This window comes from Tachypleus tridentatus, chromosome 13 (genome assembly GCF_004210375.1).
Source record: "Tachypleus tridentatus isolate NWPU-2018 chromosome 13, ASM421037v1, whole genome shotgun sequence".
NCBI classification, from domain to species: domain Eukaryota; kingdom Metazoa; phylum Arthropoda; class Merostomata; order Xiphosura; family Limulidae; genus Tachypleus; species Tachypleus tridentatus.
This window is the reverse complement of record NC_134837.1, coordinates 193,969,011-193,992,389: the sequence shown is the minus strand read 5'-3', so window position 1 is coordinate 193,992,389 and position 23,379 is coordinate 193,969,011. Positions and strand designations below refer to the sequence as shown.

At 31.3% G+C, this 23,379-nt stretch overlaps 1 protein-coding gene across 4 annotated transcripts in view; it reads left to right on the top strand.

Annotated features, from left to right (window-relative positions):
- LOC143240043 (band 4.1-like protein 3) overlaps positions 1 to 18,423 on the top strand; it is a 49,490-nt gene extending 31,067 nt beyond the window's left edge. For 3 of the 4 annotated variants that reach the window (XM_076481830.1, XM_076481828.1, XM_076481831.1), the window contains exons 12-16: positions 1,889 to 2,044; positions 5,581 to 5,808; positions 7,139 to 7,372; positions 8,639 to 8,825; positions 9,940 to 18,423. In XM_076481830.1, the coding sequence (XP_076337945.1) occupies positions 1,889 to 2,044; positions 5,581 to 5,808; positions 7,139 to 7,372; positions 8,639 to 8,809 (789 nt within the window). In that variant the 3' untranslated portion in view covers positions 8,810 to 8,825; positions 9,940 to 18,423. The remainder of the gene's footprint in view (positions 1 to 1,888; positions 2,045 to 5,580; positions 5,809 to 7,138; positions 7,373 to 8,638; positions 8,826 to 9,939) is intronic. The other variant, XM_076481829.1, reaches the window with a different exon arrangement.
- The last annotated feature ends 4,956 nt before the right edge of the window (positions 18,424 to 23,379 follow it).

The following is a 23,379-nucleotide window of genomic DNA, read 5'->3' as shown; positions in this document are numbered from 1 at the left end:
AGATTGAACAAGACTTATAATTCAAATCTTCTAAACTGAAGACACTGTAAACATTAAGAACAAGAAGGAAAAAACTAAAGACATGCAGAGGTCTCTCAGAAAATTTTCATAAGATATGTAAACAGCATAAAGTTAGAGTACTATTCAAAATCCATAAAACAATAGGATGCCTCCATACCAATCCTTTGTAAGGCCCAGTGGGAAGCAAACATGCCACCAACACTTTTTGTGAATCTAGATTCATGTACTATGAAGAGACAAAGTAACCAACAAAAGTGCGGATTTAGAAGCGTACTAGACATAAGACTGTGATATGAATTTATAGCTAGTAGACCATCATGCTAGAAAAGGCCTAACATTAAAAAGGGTATAATACAAGAAATACAAGTGGTCTTTTCCATTCACCTAACTGATAATACTGTTAACTTTAACCTGTTCAGTGCCATAAACAAGATAACTCGTCCAAGCCGATTGGTAACACAGTGCCATGGACGAGTTAATTCATTCTCAATAATACCTAACTTCAACCCTAGATGTCAGCACCATACATGCATTTGACCAACTTACAAATTGTTTCACTTTCGATCCAAAATGGCATCACAAAAAAGTTACAAAATGAAGCATCAGAATTGTATTGTAGCAGCTGAAATACTTGGCAGTCAACAAGTTAAATAGAAGTCACCAGTGTTTGTTCTTCTTAAACCATTAAAATAAGTTATATGATTACAGTCTTTAAATGCTCTGTATCAGTGGTTCCCAACCAGGGGTGTGAGATAACATTTGTTTTGGCAACCTTCACCTTTATTCTTAAATAAATAATTACTGTGAGGTGTGCGAGAACATATTAAAATTTTTTAGGGGTGCGGGGCATAAAAAAGGTTGGAAACCACTGCCCTATATGAACAGATAGTGCACCAGTTTGTTGTCAAAACCCAGAATCGAGTTCTTGCTATTATCACAGAAATGGGTTTTCTTGGGACTTGCCTAAATACTGCAGCAGATTAATAGCAACTGACTCTTACAGTGATACATATCTAATAAATACTAACTTGCCAAAATTCTCTGAACTTGTTTTCCACTGTAAAAAAGGTATTTTATAAACCCAGAAACCTTTTCAACAGAAGTACTATTTCTTGAATAGTGTGTGTGTTTGTGTATAAAAATTAACTCTTATGGTTTTTTAGTTCCACTTCTTATTGACTAAAATATCTGAAACACCAGCCATCAATAGTATTTTAACATAATATTTGCATGTTCTTTGTTTCAGTTTAGTAATTGACTATTATTAATGTGATTAATTATTTTAAATTAAGACAATAGTGTGTTATATATTGTTCATATTATGACTGTGTAATAGAGTATTGTTTCAATCACAGAAACAGATGAAAAAGGTTTATTGAATACCACTTAACATTTTCCTTTCCTGGTACTGGACTGACATATTTCAAAATTTAAGTATAATTTGCCAAACATTATAGTGATAGCATAACATTACCTACAAGCATTTTCTTCCTAAAATAATGTTACAATACTGTCTGTTTATAAATATTTTGTATTAGTAAATAAAATATTTGATAAGCAAATGGATAAAATTTTAAGGAGTGATATGTGTGTTTGTATACACTCTCTCTCATACATTTTTATAGATTTATTTTGAACAAGTTTTGTGATATCAAAGCTGCTTCTGAATATGGATTTGGCATTTGACTTCGAGGATAAATAAATGTGATATATATAATTGTGTATGCTGTTTAAGCCCTATCATACACATGTTGCCATTATTTTGTAATCAGAGCATATTTTATGTTAATTTGTATGTACTGAATTTCTTTCCTGATAAAATTTGAGATTATTCAGTAATTCATTGTAAAGTATTTGTTTTTTGTAGAAACCTATTGGAGGTGTTGCAGTATTGCCTCCAGTTGACCTGAAAAAGATGGAACAGAGACGAAGCCGACATGAGGCAGAAGCTGTTGAAGATGAAATGACACAAAAAGATGTAAAGTTGATAAAAGAAGGTCAACCTGAGAGAGTAAATATTGATGTTAGTATTAAAATGATCTTATGCTATTGAAGGCTAAGTGGTAGAATATTAAGTATTTATGGTATGGTTGTAGCAATCTGGTACCAACTTTTGCCATTATTAGTAACCTATACAATCATCTTAGTTTAATTATTAATACTTTAATTATTTGTTTTACAAGATACGACTTAGTGTTGTATCGTTTGAGTTATTAATATGCTTCTGTTTTCAAGGAAGGACTGATTTTGTGTATGTGGCAGAGTAGTGTTTGATCCTTACAGTCCTGTTACAGCTTGTGATGAGAGGATAGATAGCTACAGCTTGTGATGAGAGGATAGATAGCACACCAATTTTCTCATTACAGGACCAAAGATGGAATCTCAGTCATGAAAAAAAGTCCTCAGTACTTTCCTGAAGGTAGCAATAGATTAGTTTAGGCCTCTAACCATGACAACAAGGAATGAAGCTGTGAAATTACTTAATGTTAGGTATACCTCAGGTGTTATATTAACTTGTATTTCTTTAGTTACTACTTTTACACTACAGAATTAATAGTGTTATTTTGCATGAAGGTGATTCATAAACATATTTCTGTGTGGTGTACTCTATCACCAAAGTATCCTTTAAAAGTATTGACAAACATCAGTGAATGCAAGTCTGACCTTTATTGTAACAATTGTCATTTGGGGACTTTTTATTTTAAAACAAATGTGCATTTTTGACACAAAACTACATTATCAAATTTATAAATGATATTAGACTGTTTTTGAACAGGATATTGTTTAATTTTATATGCAAAAATGGCTCGTTTGGGTTGAGAAAATATTTTACATATAAATTTCTCAACAAGTGTTTCTCGACATCACTGAGGATATTGTTTAGTTAATAATAGTTTCATAGTGAAGAAGTCACAAATTTTAATAATAATTAAAACATTTTCCTCAAGTTTAGCTTAAAATCATATCTAAATCACCATTGAAAATGCAAAATCTGTTCACATCTGAAGTCATATTATCTACCCCTACATGTTTCAGGATCATGAATGAATACAAATGGTGGCTGTAATGCCACTTACATCGGCAAAACTACCTACCAATTACATCTGTGAATGTATGGAAGTATTAAGCTGAACTGGTAAAAAAAGCAATCAAATCCAATAGACTTAACAACCACAACCTCATCTTCATTACCAGTTTCAGTCATTTCATCTGGATCATGCAATATTGAACTTTTAGATATTTTATCCATTATAAATGAACTCCAAGCTTTAAATGATAACACAGATTCACTACAATTAAGCCTGTTCTGAATAACTTTTATAATATTATTACAGTTGTTGCATTATTCTATTCTTGTATATTTGGTTGTCTTTTAATTTATTTCATTCTGTTGTTCTGTATTTTAATTACTTTTTAGGAGATGGTTATACTTTATAAATTTTGTGCCTAATAATGTAACCTGTTTCATATAGCTTGATAAAGAGTAGATAAATATATATATTCCAACTGGGTTTTTCATACACTTGTCAGGGCTCTGTGTGTGCTCAAGAATTCAGTCCAAGCTGAATTTTGTTTACATCCCTACCAGCTGTAATTTTTATTAAAGATTAATATAGTTATTTCAGTTTCAAAAATCTGTTTTTTAGTTTAAAAACTGTAAAAAATAACTGTTTTTAATTCTATATATTTACTATAGCTTCTCTTAGCTCTAGCAGAAGCCTTAATGATGCTTGGAAGGTGATGTGTAAAGAGATGTTTTTCACATTGCATCTGCAATATTTTTATCTAGCAAGTAACTGTTCTGATATGGCAAGGTTGTTAGGGCAGTGACTTCTTATCTGAGGGTTGTGGGTTCAAATTTCTCTCCTGCCAAACACACTGTTCTTTTGAGCTGTGGAGGAATTATAATTTGGCTGTCAATCCAAGTAGTAAAGGAGTTGCCCAAAAGTTCACAGTGGATGGTAATAACTGCCTTCCCCATAGTCTTTTACTGCTAAATTATAGATTGCTGGTGCAAATAGCCCTGATGAGTTTTGTACCAAATTTGAAACAAACCAGGAAGTTAAAGAGAATATTAAAAATTTACAGGGTTTCTCAGTGAAAGACTTTATAGAAACCTCATAAAATTATTACTGAAATTTCTGTATAAGCAAAAGTCAATCATTTTTAGTTTTGTGATCTAAATTAATTAAGTCCTGTAACTCCAAATATGTAATGAAAATGGTTGGTTTATAAAAAAAAAAGTGTATTTTGTTGTAATTTATAAATGTGATAAACCACAGGCTCAACAATTTAGATACTGGTTCATGGCCATGAAGTACAGGTGACTGAAAGTGGATTACTTTAATAAAACATAGACCTGAACTAATTAAAGGCATTTATTTTTTCCCCAAGTGAAAATCGATCTGAAAAACTATTTTCAGAGGAAAACTGTTTATGGAAAATGCACTTTATGGAAATTTATATGCTCATATTTGGTATATTCTTGAAAACTATAAGTAGTAGTAAGTTCTTCCTGTGAATTGTTTAACAACTTAAAAATGTTACCAGATAAGTTTTTGATCTCAGCAATACAGAAAACACAATTTCAATAGAAGAGTAGTTTACTTATCAAGTAGGAGTTAGAACTCCAGCTGCAAATGTATTCTTTAATAAGCAGAACTTAATTATGAGAATTGACACTGCTGGTAATATGGTTTACAATATGGGGCAAATCTTTATTCGGTATTGAGAAAATAGTTCGAGAAGTGGGCTATAGAATTGGTAGCGAGTAAGCTTCAAGTTTATTAAAAGCTACTTCATTTATATCTGGTCTGTTGTGAATAATTTCAAAGTGCCTCAAGTTATGTATAAAATTAAGCCTAACAGGTTGTAAGACTGCTGTTATTTTGGTCTTAAGTAGCAGCTATCTCTTACAGAAATGTATTGTCATTTACCTTTTATATGCTGCAGTTTTGTTATTTGATTTAAATTTATAATCGCTTATGTTATTGGTAAATATGTAAATAAATTTTCTGTTGTTGTTTTGAAGTACTTTAAGTATAGGTAACTAAAATTAACCTAGGAAGGTATTAAAGCAGATATATAACTGACACCATTTCTCAGCAACAGTAAGAAGACTTTTTTATTACAAGAAATGGTGAAGAAAGACTGACTCTTGTTAAAATATACATATTTTGATTGATGTTTATATTGGGAAAGTAAATACTTTTGATAAAGAACGTATAAAATCACATTAAATGATAGCATATTTGTATGTCAAGTAGTTTTAACTTCTATGTAAAATATTTTCTCAACCCAAATGAGCCGTTTTTGCATATAAATAGTTTTAACTTTTTTTGTTGAAAATATAAAAAATATATAAAAGGCAACATTCACTATTATAAAAACTAGTTTTGTAGAAAGTACAGTGACAAGATTCTCAACTGTTATGAATAATTTCATTGGCTTATAAAGATATCTGGTATTTGTTATATGGAGCATTGTAAATAATTTTTAAAGTCTTTAAGTATAAGGAATTTCTTGAGCAATTTTCAAATGTTCTGTATTTTATTTCAGCTTGAAAAAAAGTTAGCAAATTCTCCAGTAGTATCAGCATCAACTATGACAGCCACTTCCTCAGTTAATACTCTCACAACAAAGGAGTCCACTCAACATGATAAAACACCTGAACAGAAGGTAGTCACTTCAAAGACAACTCGCACTACAATCAGTGAACAGAAAACTATGACCCAACAAGTATCAAAAAGCACCCGAATTATCTCGGGAACACTAGATGAGTTACAGGTAAGGCCTAAATCACTTTGGGGACACTAGGTGACCCAACAAGTATCAAAAAGCACTTGAATTATCTCAGGAACACATGAGGAGTTGCAGGTAAGATCTAAGTCACTTTGGGAACACTAGGTGGTTTACAGGTGATATTAAGATTACTTTGGGAACACTGGGTGGTTTACAAATAAGACCTGGGTAACCTCAACAGCTTTACTTGAGTTATGGGTAAGAATCAGATTAACATCAAAGACTAGATTAATTACAGGTGTAACATGAATATACAGGTAATACTTACCTTGAGAACACTGTTAGTTATAATGGGACTTAATGTTTTGGAAACACTAGATGAATTACAGGTAAAAAACTGGTCTTAGTTTCATTGCTGTAATTTTCACAGTCAGTTTATGGCATCATCAAAAAACATTTTAAAATGCTGCATAAATCCATCTCTTACATTCTCAACCAAAACTTTTAAATTAGTGAAGTTTTTCAAGTTTGAAGTATTTTTTTTAGCAACTTAGTAAAAGTAACTTACAATTTTACTTTGTAATTGCACATTTAATGGTTTTAAACACTTCACTAATCCTCTCACTATGGGTATTACAAAGTGCTCATGTCCAACGACGCAGTTACATTCAAAATTTAATGAAACTACTTTGTTATCAACATATATCAATAAACTTGCCATCAAAATGTAGTTGATAAATTTTAATATTGCATGAGATTTAAGTTTTTGATTTTATAAGTAAATATTTAAATAAACATCAGTCTCTCTGAGTTTCAGGATTATGATATTTGTTCTCTAGGTCTTCCTTCTCTAATTTGTTTACCAAAAGTACTTTCACGCATCAATTTGGGAACATCACATCTAGAGTACTCCTATTCAGCTTTGACTTGCCAGGCTCAACTTGTTCTAATTAAATGTACTTGTGATTCCCCTATAAGTTGTAGATAGAAGATTTAAATAAAGACTAAAATTCATTAATACTGTAAGTTGAGGGGACATCTCTCCAAACTGTGCTTTCTGGTAGCTCAGCAGTAAGTTAAGAGATCTTATAATGCAAAAAAATCTAGTTTTGGTACCTGTGGTGGGCTGGGCAGAGACAGCCCATTATGTGTGTTTGCACTTAATGACAGACAAGTAAACAAAATCTACTTATTACTGTAAAAGTTAACTTTCACGACATCTTATTTTCCTGTATTAACTTTTTTTAATAACTCTGATTAAGCCCTTTTGAAGTATTAAGTATACATTGTTGTGCATATGTTTTGAGTATTTTTAAAACTGTTATTTTGAGGTTTTTCTTTCTGCTTGTAAATATTTATATAATATTCTTGTCAGGCTCTAATGGGAGAAAATGTTAAAGAAGAAGCAGGTGGAGTTATAACCACATCACCAATTATCACCAGAGAAAGAACCAAACAGTTCTATAGGTCTGAATATAAAGAACCTCCACCGCCGCCACCACCACCACCAGCATTTGCTACACCTATTTCATCAGAACCCACGACAGCTGTGGAATCACCCTCTGTTACAACTACTTCCTTGAGCAAAAAGACTGTAGAAACGATGGCAGTAAGTTCTTTTCCTTTATGAAACTTGTGTTATTGTGGTGCATTATGAAGTGCATTCTAGAAAATTGCAAAGTTTATAGAATAGCTAAAACTGGCATGAAAAGACAGAAAGTAACACATTTCACCAATGTTGTGCCTGGCATTATTAGCAGACTACCTGACAATTTTAAGTTTTTTTTATGGAATCTTGTTTAGACTTGTGAAATGGTTTTATATTTCTATTAAAAACTATCATGTCTATAATGGGTAAACTTTTTGTACATGTTATGTATTCAGGGTTTCCTAGTATCTTTTACATATAAAATGGTGTTTTGGTGTCTTATGATATTGTGGCACATTAGTAAAATTTTACAAGTTAAACTAGAATTGAGATGTTGTGAACAAATAGATATTAAATTTGATTCTTTAAGTGAATATGTGGGACAGTTTGTGCTTGTTTTAAATATTATGATACAGTAATATTTATGGATTAATTCCATTTCACTTGTAAACAAGACACAAGTATTGAGAGATCAGTAGGACTAATATTTAACACTCACATCTACCATGTGAAAATTATCAGATCCATTTTTCTCATGGATGGCAATAACCATATAACCAACTGAGTGTGAGTGTATTGTAGTTTCTTTAAATTAGTGTTGTGACTTTCACTCCTTCAGTACAAAGGTGGGAGCTTGTCTGGTCATGTCAATTGAGCCCCGTACAAGTTTCATTTGAGCAAGAATAAGTGAAAACTTAACATACTTTTTTTAGAATCTATAGTTATGTGAACTTATTTTCAATAACACGAAAAAGTTAGCCTAAGTCAGGTAAGAAAAAAAAACAACAACAACAACAACAACAACAACAACAACAACTTGGGTTAGGTAGAAACAAAACCTTTTATTTGAGCTGTAGTTAAGGCATTGATATGCCATTTATGATTTTTCTTTTTTACAGTATTTTCCTGGGTGATATTTAAGCAGGAAAAGAACACTATAATTATAATACATACTTGAGTGATAATTTTGTAAAAGATGTTAAAATTTAAAACAATGGTTGTAAATGACCACTTGCTCCAAAAAAAAAAGGAACTTAGCTTTGTTGTAAGAAATCAGAGGAAGCAGTAAAAAGTATTGCTCATTGTGTAGCTTTGTACTTGCTTCCAAGCAAAAATAAAAGTGTTAATTTGGAAAAGATGTTTCTTTTCTTGTAACTATTGTATTGTTAAATTTATTCAGAAAAGCATTATAACAAAACACAACATCCTTTTATTTCTTTTTAACAGTATAAAATGGAAGAGGATGGTAGGGTTGAATCATTTAAAGATGAGAAGATAACCATAGAAAATGAAGGAGACCCCATTGATTACGATCGTGCTCTAGCTGAAGCTATTCAGCAAGCTACCATGATGAATCCTGACATGACAGTTGAGAAGATTGAGATTGAACATCAGTAGTTGGTCATCATCACTGGTAAATAATTGTTACTTTTTACAGTTTCTTGTTATATACCTTGAACTAATTCACCATTTGTACACAGCTGGCAAACAGTAATGTTGTCTAAATTATCCACTATAATAAAGGTTTATTTACACAAATAGTTTATTCCTTAAACTAATCCTCCTTAAAGAAGTTTTATTTATTTAAAAAAGTTCCATGTTTCTCAGAAAAATGTTAAGTGTTGAGCTATTTGAATGACATCACTTTTGAGATCACATGGCCTGAAAAGAACAAAGATTAGAGATTATGATATGACATGTACATCACCCTTTAGACATTATGCAAGGTTTCATAACTCTCTCTATTTAACATCACTTATACAAATTTTACTCTTCTAAACAAATGTTTTTTTTTTAGTCTTAATCGTACAACTTTGTGAAACATTTCTCTTGATAGGTTATTAGCTGCTAAGTATGTTCAGAATTTGTTCGACAACCCCTCACACTGTGGTGTCCCAAATTTTCTTCACTGCTAGGTATGATTAGAATGTGTTTGACAGGCCCTTTCAGACTGGAGTGTTGTTAGTGGTATCCCCTGATTTGATCTCTTGCAGCATAAATACTTAACTGCATGGAACAAAAAAAACGTCTATTACTGAGTAGTTAAGATTAATTCATAGACATTGCCACATGCAAAAGATGCAGAAAGTCTTCCTAGTGTAAGGAAAGGAAGGTGATCTTTTAACTTAAACAATTGCTTAATGCTTCAAGTTGCAATTAGTATGATCAGTAGCACTTGTGAACTCAGCGTTAACTGTTTGTTTTTTTGTGTGTTTTTTTTCACATTTTCATGTATAACCTGAAATCAACTGACAAGTAATTCTTTAGGTTCTTAAGACAATTTGTTCTTGCCCTACTGATTAGCTTTAGTTGCCATTGCTGGCTGAATCCATATTTATAAGCATGTAAGTTTACTTTAATGCTAGATCCATTACTGTGAATATGGAATTTTGAGTAATTTGATGGACCTGAATCACTATGCCTCTCAGAAGTTTCATATCCTTATGTAAACTGTTGTACAGATGAATTAGGTAATTTACAAGTTATTATATTGCTAAGCCTCAAATTGTTTTTGTGTGTGTTTGTAGGAAACTGTTGGTAGACATTGAGGTCACTGAAACTTTCTTGAGATCTTCATAGTCATAAAGTATGGAAGACCAAAGAACAGTCCACCAGTCCTCAGGAAGACTAGAATGAGTTAAAGATTCAACCAGTAATTCAAAAAAACTACAGCTATGTTTCATTAACTTGTTATTAGATTTAATATATATATATATATCTTATTTTCAGTCCATATTTCTCAAGCAAGTGCATCTTGTTTCCTTTCTGAAGTATCGATGAAGTGAGTGTCATAGGGTGAAAAATCCAAATACGTTTTAGTATAAAATGTTTAACTTTGTCTTAATGTTCTGCCATGCTTCATTTAAACACTTGTTTTGAAACTATTCAGATCCTGGGGAATGTTTGATTTTAGTAGACACTTTTAATGTAAGATGGTTCTTTAATTAATGCCGTAGATGTAAAGTTACTTGTAGCAGTTCAATACAAGAATAATATGTAGGTGGTCCTGGTGAAACTTTGGGAATAAACGTGAAACTCTCCATAACTGACATCAAGTACTTATGCTGACACTTGATGACATTGCAGCTTTTTATATGACCTCCAGTTTCTTTTATTTCTAATGACGTGTTCAAAAGTTTTACAAGTGTCAATTTTAGTTTTGAAAAAAAACGTTCTACGTGTATTTTTTTTCTTTTTTGCTTGTTTTCAAATTAGAAACTGAATGTGTACAAAGCAAAGTAAACCTTAAATTACAATGTTGGATTGGTATTTGTGTTTTATACATAACAGAAATGAGTGCATTAGTTCTCACCACTGATGAAAGTTAAATAACAGTTATATAGTCTTTTTGTTTTGTGTTCATGTTCTGCAGGATTTCTAGAAATGTTTGTTAATAGAATCTAACAAATATTTAGCTAGATCTGTAGAGAAGAATCTCATCCTAACATTTTGATCCAGTTGCAGTTTTAGTTGATGTTTTGTATCCCAGCAGTGAAACTAAGTTGTAGATTGCTGAAAGCTAATTTCTTGTTGTCATTGGTTTTGTGTTGAGGGTTTATCCTGTATTAGTTTCTTCAATTAAAGAGTTTAATTCACTGAAACTATAAAAGTTGATGAGGTTGTAATTTGTCCTTAATATATGTATGATTTCATGGATATTGGCTTTGTTGTACTTCAGAAACATCTACTGGTCAGAATAACATTTAATGTTTTACATGTTATTTACCAGAAACTGGAAAAATACACTGGATAATTAAAAAGTAATAATAACACAGAAAACTGTAATTTTCACTAAATCTATATTTTCATGGTTGAGTACTGTAAAGGTTCCAGAGCTGTAAACTAGCATAAGCCCATACGAGTATAATAATGCCACAAGTCACTTTTTCTTGATCTCCCCTAAAATAAGAATAGATTTAATAGAGGGAAGTGGGTATGCTAGTTGGTCACGTGACCAGTTGCTGTCATCAACAATTTTTTAAAGCGAACTATTACTGCTGTAGAACTATTTCTGATGGTCACTGGATGTTCTATTTTAAAAAAAAGTTTTTAATAGAATCTGAATGATGAAACACGTTTGTAGGTGAGGTGCCTTGGTTTATTTGGAAAGTTTGTTAGTTGGGTTTTTTTTGGGTTTTTTTGCAAGCTAAGAAAGGAGCAGTTTGTGTTTGTTAACATGAGATCCAGTTTTATAGGTTTTCATATTTAAGTTTAGAAACTGTTTCTGAACATTTTACAATTATGACTGCCAATTACTGAAGTAAAACTACAACTGGCTTTGTTAAAGATCTCTAAACAAGAACGATTTATTCTAGGAAGCCAAAACATAAAAAAAGGTCTTTGATGGACTTTAGATATACAAAGGCAGCTGCTGCTTCATCTGTAAACTTGAACTGTTCTAAAATTTTACATAATATCAATAGAAAATTTCTTATTGATATGCTTTCTGTACTATTATCGTAGTATATTGAAATTATTTTGAAGTGATATTTATGTACAGAAAAGCACTTTTAATTTTTTGAACTCTACACTTCTATCTGTTAAATACTGAGGGTACTATGACATTTTCAACTTGTTGCTTTTATTTTGCTAAGTGTCTTCCCACATTTATTTGTATACGGGTTTGTTTAGGCATAGAAACACTCTGGTGTAACAGTAAAAGTAGTTTTATCTACAACAATTGCAGCTAATGTTTTCTTTATATATATTTGAGTAATAACACTGTAATGACTCTGGCTTTTCTAGCTTTATCTCTTTCATTTTTATTTCTCAGGTAGACTAAATAAACTTTTGTGATTTTTCTTCAATCGTTGATGTTATAAACCATACACAATAGATGCCAGAGTTTATGAAATGTTATTTAATGTAAAATTAGTTATAAATTCTGCCTGTCACTTTAGAATAAGGAATAAATATTTTACTTATGTTAGCATTTTATCGCTGCATAGGTCATTGTTTTATCAGACTCTGAATACAAATTTAAAATAAAAAATCACTTCTCAGTGTAGCAAAATTAGAAGCAACTTAAGTAAAAGCATTTTTATAACATTTAAAATATTTTGTTCCCACAGAAGTTGTAGATGTTTCATTTTAAATAGTTGCAGAAAGATTATGTGAAGGTAATCTTGAATGACTGTTTTCACATTATTTTGTATAATGTAGGACCCATGCTTTGGGGGTGGGGGTGGGGAATTTCAGAGGTTCTTATTGAAGACTGAATAAAACTCTGGTTTAGTATCATGTCAGCACGAGGAACATGTGCAGTAATTTCAAGTTTGTTTTTTCCATAAATACATTCTGCTCAGTACTTTAATTTTTAAAATACTTTATTTGTATATAAATAAAGAACATTAGTATAAGGACAGTTTTCCACTTAAAAATAAAATTGATGCTTTTTATTTTTTTAAACTTCACCGATGTTAATACATAGATGTTTCTCATTATTTATCAAGATTAATATTTGTGGTAAATCTATTTAGTTAAGAATAAGTAAAATTATGATCCTAAAAAATCCAGTTCTTTGTATATCTGTGGACTCTTTAATTTTAGTTTTGTTGATTTTATACCCTAAGCTAGTGTGATTGCTGAATGTGACTTATTTTATAATTCTCTTTGATTTCTGTTAGTTTGGATAAAGTCATCATCACCATCAGATATGATATATATGTATTCCTTGTTCTTAATTTTAATGTTTGTAGTATTGTTACAGAGGGTTATTACAAATGTTACTGTTGTGAATTTTGTAAAACTTTGAAATGGGAAATGAGCTCCATTCTCTCTTGTGTCTGTGCTGAAGGAAGCAGACTTGCAGAGCCCTAGCTAACAAATTGTTTTGTATGTAGTTATCATAAACTATTGATAAGCTACTTTTTAAGATTAGTATGTCAGTATAGTTGGCAGTAGAAATTGCTATTATATGAAAATGTTAGTCATTTTTCTTTCTTTACAATGATCCCTAAACAAGTTAACAGTTTGTAATATATCTGTGAATCATGTTTCACAACATTCATAAAAAGGTGTATTAGTACTTGGCAGTCTATTCATAGTTTTTGTACTGTTTCTACTGATCAGTTTGTGAAGTTCCTTTTGGAACAAAAAAAAACTGCAAGCTACGATGTATCGCTTATCTTTAAAGAGCTGAGCTGCAGTTAGTCCTTTTGAAACTAAGTTGTGTAAATCTAACCAATACTACTGTGGTTATTTTGTGCTAATAACTCCAGTAAAGTGAGATTTTTTTTTTTTTAATGCTTAAAATTTCACCATATGGTGTCATCAGAAGTTTACTGTCTTGTATACTGAGACACGAGAAAGAACATTTCATGAGGTAACTTTAAAAATATGCACTTGAATGGATTGGCTAAATTAAAAGTTTTGGTATGTTGAAGATTAAATGTTGTAAGGAAAAGTTTTTTGTGTGTATGTGTGTAAGATTACCTCGTAAGGTTTTGTGATGAGTCATTCTTGTGCCCTAGTGTGCATGGTAAGCTAGCATGAATTTGTAAGGTGATATTTTGAGCAATAAAACAATAAAACCATTCTTCTACTGGGGTATTGTAGAGTAAACCATGAAACCTGTTCCACAGAATACTTCAGTTAGCATTCTGGAGAATCTTGAATACAAATTACTGTATCTTAGCTCTGAATAAATCCTTGTGCGGGTCGTCTAGTGTTCATACAGAACAGTCGCACAGGACTGGTTAACATTATGTATTCACTGTTTCTGTGGTTTTGTGTAAATGTAATATTTGTTACAAAACGCACTAACACACGCACATAACTATTTGTGGTGACCAATTCTGTAAACTTTATACTATCACTTAACGGTTTGTAGTATGGTTAAGATTATGCATGTTCAGCATGACAGCTTAACTGGAGTTCTTCTCTTGTTTTATAATAAATATGTTAAATACTGAATAAAAATATATAAACTGGTTTGGGGAAAAAGCATGTGTAGAAATGCTAATGCATTTATTTTGTGTAATTCGAACATACACGTGTTTAAACTCCTTGTGTTATTTCACTAGTACATACGCTATATTGCTATTCAAAGTTCAGATATGTTGACAATGCTTATTTCTAAAGTATTAAAATCTCAATGCATAGTTCAAATAGGACATATTGAAACATTATATTGTTGAATGTCCATAAACTTTTGTGCCTCTAATATTTTAGTAGTATTATGTATTATTTTAATGTTCTGGTGATAATGTTTCTGGTATTATTTTAATTTCTTTTTTGTTGTACATTACGTATGCACCTGTTTTTTGTTGGGTTTTTTTTTTCTCGGTCTTTCAGCTCTTAAATTTTGTTTACTTCAAATGTGTTTTGGTTTTGTCAAGTTGCGTTTTTAACTTGAACACTATTTTATCTTTTTTATTTGTTTTCTTTATTGTGATGTTATAATTATACATGTTTTAGCATTTTTGAAACCAAATGAAGTAGAATTTTATTTAAATGAAAAGAAAAAAGAAAAGAAATTTCAGTATTACTTCAGTATATTATAACCTCAGAATTGAACAGTTAATAATTGAGATGTTTATTTCTTTTATGTAATTTTTTTGTGATTGCAATGTGTAATTCAAAGTGCTTTATTTTGCATAAAACAAACAATAGTTCTTCTGTATAAAAGTATATACCATGCAAAATAGGCATGTGCTAGTATTTCAACTCTCACTCTGAAGCTTATTTAATCAAACTAAGTTTAACAACCCTCTCCCATAAATGGAGATATGTTAAATATGACATAGCAGATTATAAATGTCATGTATAATTTAAATAGCCTTTAAATCTGCCTATTTAAATCATTTTCAATGGGTTTTAACATGTATGCTAGCTATGAATATTAGTGATTTGTATATTGTTAGTGGTTTCAAATACTGTAATAAAAATGTAATAAGTTACTGAAAGTTTCAAACTAATAACTTTTTAAGAACAGCTTGTGTTATAATTCTTGCTTGAATATGTGGTGTTTCACATCAAACTTCACGGGTTTCTTTAAGTTACAAAAATATATTTGTTTTATTTAAAACAAATTAGTTGCAGACACAAAATAATGGTGCATTTTACATTGTAATTTGGTTCTATTTAAAACAAATTGACATTATTTGTTAGACATTGCATTAAATAACAGTATGAAGTACTTTTTGACATGAAATCTTCATTGAAGATTGAAAAATGCTGGTTGCTGGTAACTAAATTATATTTATTGGGACTTGTATATGGTTATTAAATAGAACAAAAAACAGTTTTAAGTTTTATATGAAAAATGGACAATCATTTGGAATTAATCTTCAAGTGCATTTTCATGAACCACTGCACATGTTGAAGCATAATATTGAGACTTATAGTACAAGGAAATATTTGTGTAAGATTAGTGAAGGATTTAAAAAAAAACAAAAGTCAAAGAAACATTCTTGATGAATTCTCAGTTTCCATGCAAGAAAAAAGTTCTAATTTTTATAATACTGAAACTGTCTTTGAAAATTTTGTTTTGTTTCTAGTATTACTTCCATTATTTGTAAATGCATTTATTTTTCTGCAGTCCACTTCTAAAAATGTTAAAGTTAATTGTTAAATATTAGGATGTCTTTACAACATTAGTCAGATAATGTGTTTCACACAAATATGAATCTTATCACCTTGTGCTGTTTGACCATTATTATGCAAGTAAATATCACGAAAGTTTAATAACATAAGTGTATGTGATTTTATATGAACAAGTTGAAGGTTGTTGCTTGGTTGAAAGCTCTTGTCAGTCACATTCTTTGAGATTATCTTGTACTTGAAGATATTCTGCCATAAATATCTTGTCATCTGAACTAGTACACTTTATATCTAGGATTTTTTTGAAAAATGTAACAGATGGAAGTGAAGCTACTATCTTGACTTAGTTTGTTGTATAGATTATAACAAAAAAATGTTTGACTGCAATTGAAGTATTATACTTTTCATAATGTCATAGTCGTAGCAAGAATTCCACTGGTATGTTCTTAACAGTCGTATTATCCTTTGAGCTTCCAAAATTAGTTGTGTGCTTTAGTAGAAACCAATATTTAGTTTGACTAAACACTGCTCAAAGGACAGATCTTAAGTTTATACATACTTGTATGTCTGAATAGATCCTGGGTTTTATATGTGCTTGAATGTCTGAACAGATCTATGGTTTATATGTGCCACATCTATTCACTACATGTGGTTATGTGAATATTTTTATTTGTACCTGTATGATGAGAAATAGTGTATTGTTGGTTTAATTTTCTTCCTTAAAGGAAAACCAATGTGTTACATGTTCTTGTGTTTTCCCTGACACCACCTTTACAATACAGCAGTCATTCTTAGAGTAGCATGCAAAAGTGTCTTAACAGAATAGTGTTTGAACTTCAAGTTCTTTAGTTTTATTTTTAACAAAACGTTCTTCAAAAATGTTTGTTATTATTAAAAATCTAATACCTTATTTTTTCATAAGAAGTTTGGAGAACTTAAAGTTATTTGAGCTCAACGTTTTTTAACATGGCTGTCAGTTGAAAATGTCACATTGATGTATACTTTAACACTCTTTGGCAACATTATTTTCATAAAAAGATTTTTATATAATTTTTAGGATTGTCCTGTTTTAATTCAAACTTAATTAACACCCTGTTATTGATTGTATAAAACAGGTATACCCTTAATTACCTGTAGAAAACATTAAAAAGTACATATATTACCTTCCTCCACATGTTATTTTTGTTTTTTAACCATTATGGGTTATCCTCATTTACTGATGGTGTTTCACACTGAATCAATGTTTTATGAAATGTTTTTGTTGTCTGCATTGTGTGATTGTTTTTGGAAGGTAAATGTATATAACACTTTCTAACTTATATGTGAGCTTTATGAAATATTTTAATACAATAGCCTAAACTTTTATGTGCTTGCATAGAGTTCTAAAAATTGATTGGTTGTTCAACATTTTTAACCTTGTATGCATAGCCACCACAGGTTTTCATCTTCTACAACTTGGTGCACCAAACAGCTGCCTTCACATAGAAATGCTAGAGAACACTTGTTATTTGCATAACATAGGGAAAACACCAGACCTGTAACACAGTTTTGTGTGTGTGAATGCATGCATGAGAAAATCTTTTGGAGACTTAAATCTGATTCGGAAAAAAACTTGTAAACAGATTTATCATATATAGAAAATTTACAGCTTATTAAATGAATAATTTAGAATTAGAAAATTTTACCAGTTTAAAATTTGTTTTTATGGTGACATGGTTAAGAAGGTATGCTGGTTAAAAACACCTGAGAGGAATTGTGTTGGACCCACCAGTGTCAGAGGTTTAAAAAAAATAAACTGGTAGGGATAGAATGATTTTGAAGAATGATTGCCCTCATAAGTAATGATACCAAAGTATTATTTTACTGTAGTTCTATAAAATACAACCCTGTCTTCACACCTTAAAAACTTGAGTGTTTGGTTCAATGGGGTGTAACTTCTCAACCTGAATAAGAGACTTTGACATTTTGGTGGAATTTCCTAGATTAAGAATTTGATCTATTGTGCATAACGTTTGTTATTGTAGTTACCTGCCTGACATTTGAAGAAGGTTTGTTTCTGTATGCCATATATTCACCAGTCTTTCATCCATGGCTGGCATATGTCAATGAAATATTACAGTAGAAAACAGTTGTAACTTTCAAATTCATCGTACAGTGGAAGGCAAAAATTAAGATTTGAATGTTGAAATGTTAAACCTAGTGTCCATAGAGCATTAAGATACTTGTACTAATTAAATCATTTGTATACTGTGGACCTATCTGCTTTATTCTTAAGTAGAATTTCATCTGCCAATATCAATATGACAGTTCTTATTTTAATATTTTTTTTTAGCTATAGGGTGTTATCTCATTAAATTTTGTGTGTATATCTAATATGCAGCAAGTGGGGCTACCACAATACTCTTCCAGTTGTATTTGCTATATACCTACTGTGAAATTAAAGTGTTTAATATCCATACATAACCAGACATGGTTTCGTTGTTTCATTTAATAAAATTTGTTATAATAATTAAGATGTGAAAAATGGAAAAGGTCTAGCGATGGAAAAATTGTCATTCTCACACATTGTTTAATGTTTTTTAGTGCCAGTTTATTTTTAACTTCTACATTAAATGACTAATTTAGTATTAATTTTGTCTGTATTTTGGTTTGATTCTGCATTTATTTTAAAATCATATTAAATCCATCCTTGGATTATTTGATACTGGAACAGTGTGATGTCAAAAATAGTAAATAAACCATAATTCCATAAAGCTGATAACATGGTCGTTAAGAAGATGGCGACAAGTTTTTCATTATTATTATCTTCAGAGAAGTATGCATATTATAAAACTGTTTAGTTCTGTTGTGTGTGTATGGTTTTCAACATAAGATGCATATAAAACGCCATACGTGTTTTGCTCATCAATTACTTATTTTTGGCTATTCCTTAACTTGGAAATTATAAAGTATTAAACAAAAATTATTTGGACACCACACACTTCCGGTATTTTCTGAAACAAAAAGGAACCACAGCGTTAATCAATATTCCTGAAAATCAGAATTGACTTCAATCATCTAGATAATATTGATAGTGAGTAGATTGAGCGAGAGATTAACAATAGATAAAGTACCAGGTCTATACTTTTTCTCGTGTTTTGGGAAAGTTCAAATGACGGATATGTCAGTCATTAATTTTCATTAGATGAGGAAACGAAGTTGGTTATGGTGGTTGGAGAGTTGCTAAAGTTGACCTTGAAATTATTGGCCAATTACTCTTCTTTAGTGGGAAATATTCTAGAGTATTAATAAAATCTTAGTAAAATCATTTTCTGCGAATAAATTTTATTTTAAAAAGTTTGGTTAACTAATTCTCTGATCGTTTTTGAGGATCTTATTACTTAGGTAGATGGTTGTAAGTGTGTGGATTTGATGATCTCGCATGTCCAAAAGACCTTGGATAACTTGCAACACTGAAGATCAACTAAAAATAACCAGTGGGGGTTGGGTAATGACTTACTTACGTGACTATGTATCTTGGAGAAAATTTGTGATCAACTAACCATGGAAAAAATTTACGCACACACCTAGACCAACAACAATAAATGCCAAGATACAACAAACTACAAAACCTACTACTGCTGCATATCATATGTTCCCGACATCAGCGAAAACCTTTTTAGAAAAAACTTAAAACACAACATTCCAGTAAACACTTTTTATTCAAAAAACAAATAGAAAACTCAAGTCCATGTTATGTAAAAACTACACTTACAAACACAACAACATTATAAAATAAAATGCAATAACTGCCACGACTTCTGTATTGGAGAAACGAGCAGAAAAATTGAAACCAGATTCAAAGAACAAAAAAAAAAACACCACACGTTTTTGAACACTGCAACTCAAACACAACATAACCGTAGCGAACACCTGGATATTAAGTAGGGAAACTAACATAAACAAACGCAAAATCAAAGAAGCCCTACTTATTCAGCAACTAAAATTAAACAACCATAAAGGAACACTTTTATACCTTTGTTAATTAATAACCTACCATCCACCTGCATCGCCCTCTACAATCCCGTTCTCGTTTATACTCTCGTCCATAATACGTGTCCGTCAACGGTCACATTTAAACTCTTTCTTAACTTTAAGATGACCTAGGATGGTCGAAACATTGTTATATCCTTATCAATAAAAGTGTTAATACCCATACCAGCCGTTTTGAGATGCATGTTTATTTCAAGTGGGTTTCTCGTCATCAAGATGTACTTTACTCGTGGTGGGTGGGTGGGTGATAGAAAGGGAAAAATATATACTTAAAACCTGGATTTTGATTGGGGTATAGTTAGTGAAATTTGTAGATGACATTGAACTTGTGAATATTATTAGATGTACTGATGATGTTGAGGTGATGCAGATTGACTTGGATCAACTAAAGAGTTGGAAAAATAGTTGACAAACGATTTTAATCATAACAGGAGAGGTGAAGATGGTTTATCATAATTTAAATCACATGGTTAATCAGATGAGAACTCATCAATAACATGACTGAAAAAGAGAATTTTGGCAAAGAGATTTATGAATTACCGTTGAAGGAGTGCTTTCTTGTTAGTCGTGACATTTGGAATAATTCATAAAGCTAATTATACCCACCAATGATTAAGCTTCATTTGAATTTCCAAAAATTATCCGATCTCTCCTTTAACTGGATACAGTAGAAATCAAACAGTTAAACAATTGTAGTTGGTGGGAGACTGTAGTTAAAGTGTTTGCTATTAATTTATATGGAGGGGAGTGTGGTTAAGACACGAGAACAAAACTTTCTCCAGTAGTTGTACATTTGTTATTGTGTTGAACTTTTATCAAGTTTTCTTTGTCTTCTATTCAAGTTGTCTCAAAACCATATATATGGTCAAAACCTTGAGAGGAGCCACGTAGTTTATATAATTAGTAAAACTACTACAACCGGAACCTGCCTTTTTTATATATATTAAAAGAAAATTTGTTTAATATTCAAGTTCTATCTAGTGGGAAAAGAAACGTTCTAGTATTGTCGTAACGTGTTCTGTTGTTGCACGGATTGTTTGGGATTATTTGATATAAAACAATGCTAAGTCCAGTTAAAGATAACCACTTAATTTACTTATTTAAGCGTCCTTCGCTGGTACAGCGGTACGTTTTCGGATTTACAACGATAAGATCAGGGGTTTGATTCCCCTCGGTGGACTCAGCAGGTAGTCCAATGTGGCTTTGCTATAAAAAAAACAACAACATATCTTTAAGAACGTTTGCTTCAGCTCACTGTGACATAAAGTATACGTCAAAGTTCGCAAACATTGTTTTAACAAAACTTCTGAGACAAAGGATATAGTGTTTCTCCTACTTATAAATTTATTAGTAGAATTCCTTCACTAATCGATCGGACAATTAAATAAACTGATAAGTCTTGCCACTAACGCGTAACTGATTACTCATTACATGTTAACTTGTGCACTAAAGTTTATATTTATATTGCATCATTGTATTTACATATGCACAATATTTTCGGTTCTTAATTTTCACAAGCTTTCTAAATATTTTATTGCGCCATCCAGCAAACATCTAAATTAAAGTATTAAAACTGAACTTGGCCATTGCAATTGAATTTCAGCAAAGAATGTAACAGGAATTCTGTATTACAGAGACAGTATTAGCATTTTGCAACTAATTGTAATTAAACGTCATTATAGCTTACACATATGTTTAAGTAGTAAGAGTATTTCACGTTGTTATTGTAATGTTTAATACCGGAACACAATCACGTATGTTATCCAGTAAATATTAATCATTAGCGCTTATGTATCGTGAGTCTCAAAATTGTCAAAATCATTTCATCTTATACACAGCAGATTTACTTTTAGAAATAGGATTTAACATTTGATTTTAATTTTATATAAAATAAATCACTTTACGTGAATATAAATTTAATGAAGTAATATCTTAAGTTAATTAGTGTTAAAAAGTTAGTCTTTTAAAATGTAATTAAAACCATAAGCAAAACACTTGAAGAAGAATATTTAGAACCAAATGTAAAATATTTATTAATAACTGATCATATGCATAATTTAAAGTTAATAGTATTCATGTGTGGTTTCCATCTAATGCAATTTCAACACTGATCTCAAATTGCCCGACCAAATGTACAAATTCCAACAATCTTTTGGGCTCGGCATGGCCAGATGGATTAAGGCATTCGACTCGTAAACTGAGGGTCGCGGGTTCGAATCGCCATTGCACCAAACATGCTCGCCCTTTCAGCCGTGGGAGCGTTATAATGCTACAGTCAATCCCACTATTCGTTGGTAAAAGAGTAGCCCAAGAGTTGGCAGTAGGTGGTGATAACTAGCTGCCTTCCCTCTAGTCTCACACTGCTAAATTAGAGATAGCTAGCGCAGATAGCCCTCATGTAGCTTTGCGCGATATTCCCAAACAAACTAACTAACAATTTTTTGATTACCATTATATTTACATTTTAATCTTCAGTCGTCCCCAATGCTACAGCGACAAGGTCTACGACTTTACAACACAACAATTTTTGTTTGTTTGAAGTTAAGCATAAAGCTACACAATGTACTAACTGTACACAAACAACAAAGGGTATAGGAACCCGATTTCTGGCGTTGTTAGCCCACAGATATGTCGCTGTGCCACTGCGGAGACACAACGCAAGAAACCAGATTTCACTGCCTGTAATGTGCAGAGCAAAAAAATAATTTTAAATCCCACGTGGTTCAACGGTAAAATTCGGAACTCAGTGGCGGACACTTTGCATTCCGGCCACTTTTCTGAAACATTGCATATTTAAGTTAGAAGTAAAGAAAAGTCCTTTATGGCTGAAAACGTTTTGCTGTGTTTTTATTTAGTTTTTGTTGCTAAATTACTTTCAAGTACAAATTTTTCTAACACATTTAACATTTTAAGAACAAACAAGGAGATAATATGTACATAAAATAACACATTAATTTACCCTACTTCTATCGGTCGTTCAGTAGTGAGATTGGAAGACTAGAACTTTTAAAATAGGGTTTCGATACATGCGGTTAGGTTTTTAGTTTGTTTGGAATTTCGCGCAGAGCTACACAAGGGCTATCTGTGCTAGCCGTCCCTAATTTAGCAGTGTAAGACTAGAAGGAAGGCAGCTAGTCACCACCGCCAACTCTTGGGATGCTCTTTTACCAATGAATAATGGGATTGATTGTAACTTTATAACACCCCCACGGCTGAAAGGGCGAGCATATTTGGTGTGACGGAGACTCGAACTGGCGACCCTCGGATTTCGAGTCGTGTGCCTAATCAGCTGGCCATGCTAGGCCTTTTGATGAATAAAAAATTAGTCCATTGTGTAGCTTTGCTCTTAAAAACAAACAAAACATTAATTTGCTTATATAATATCATAATTT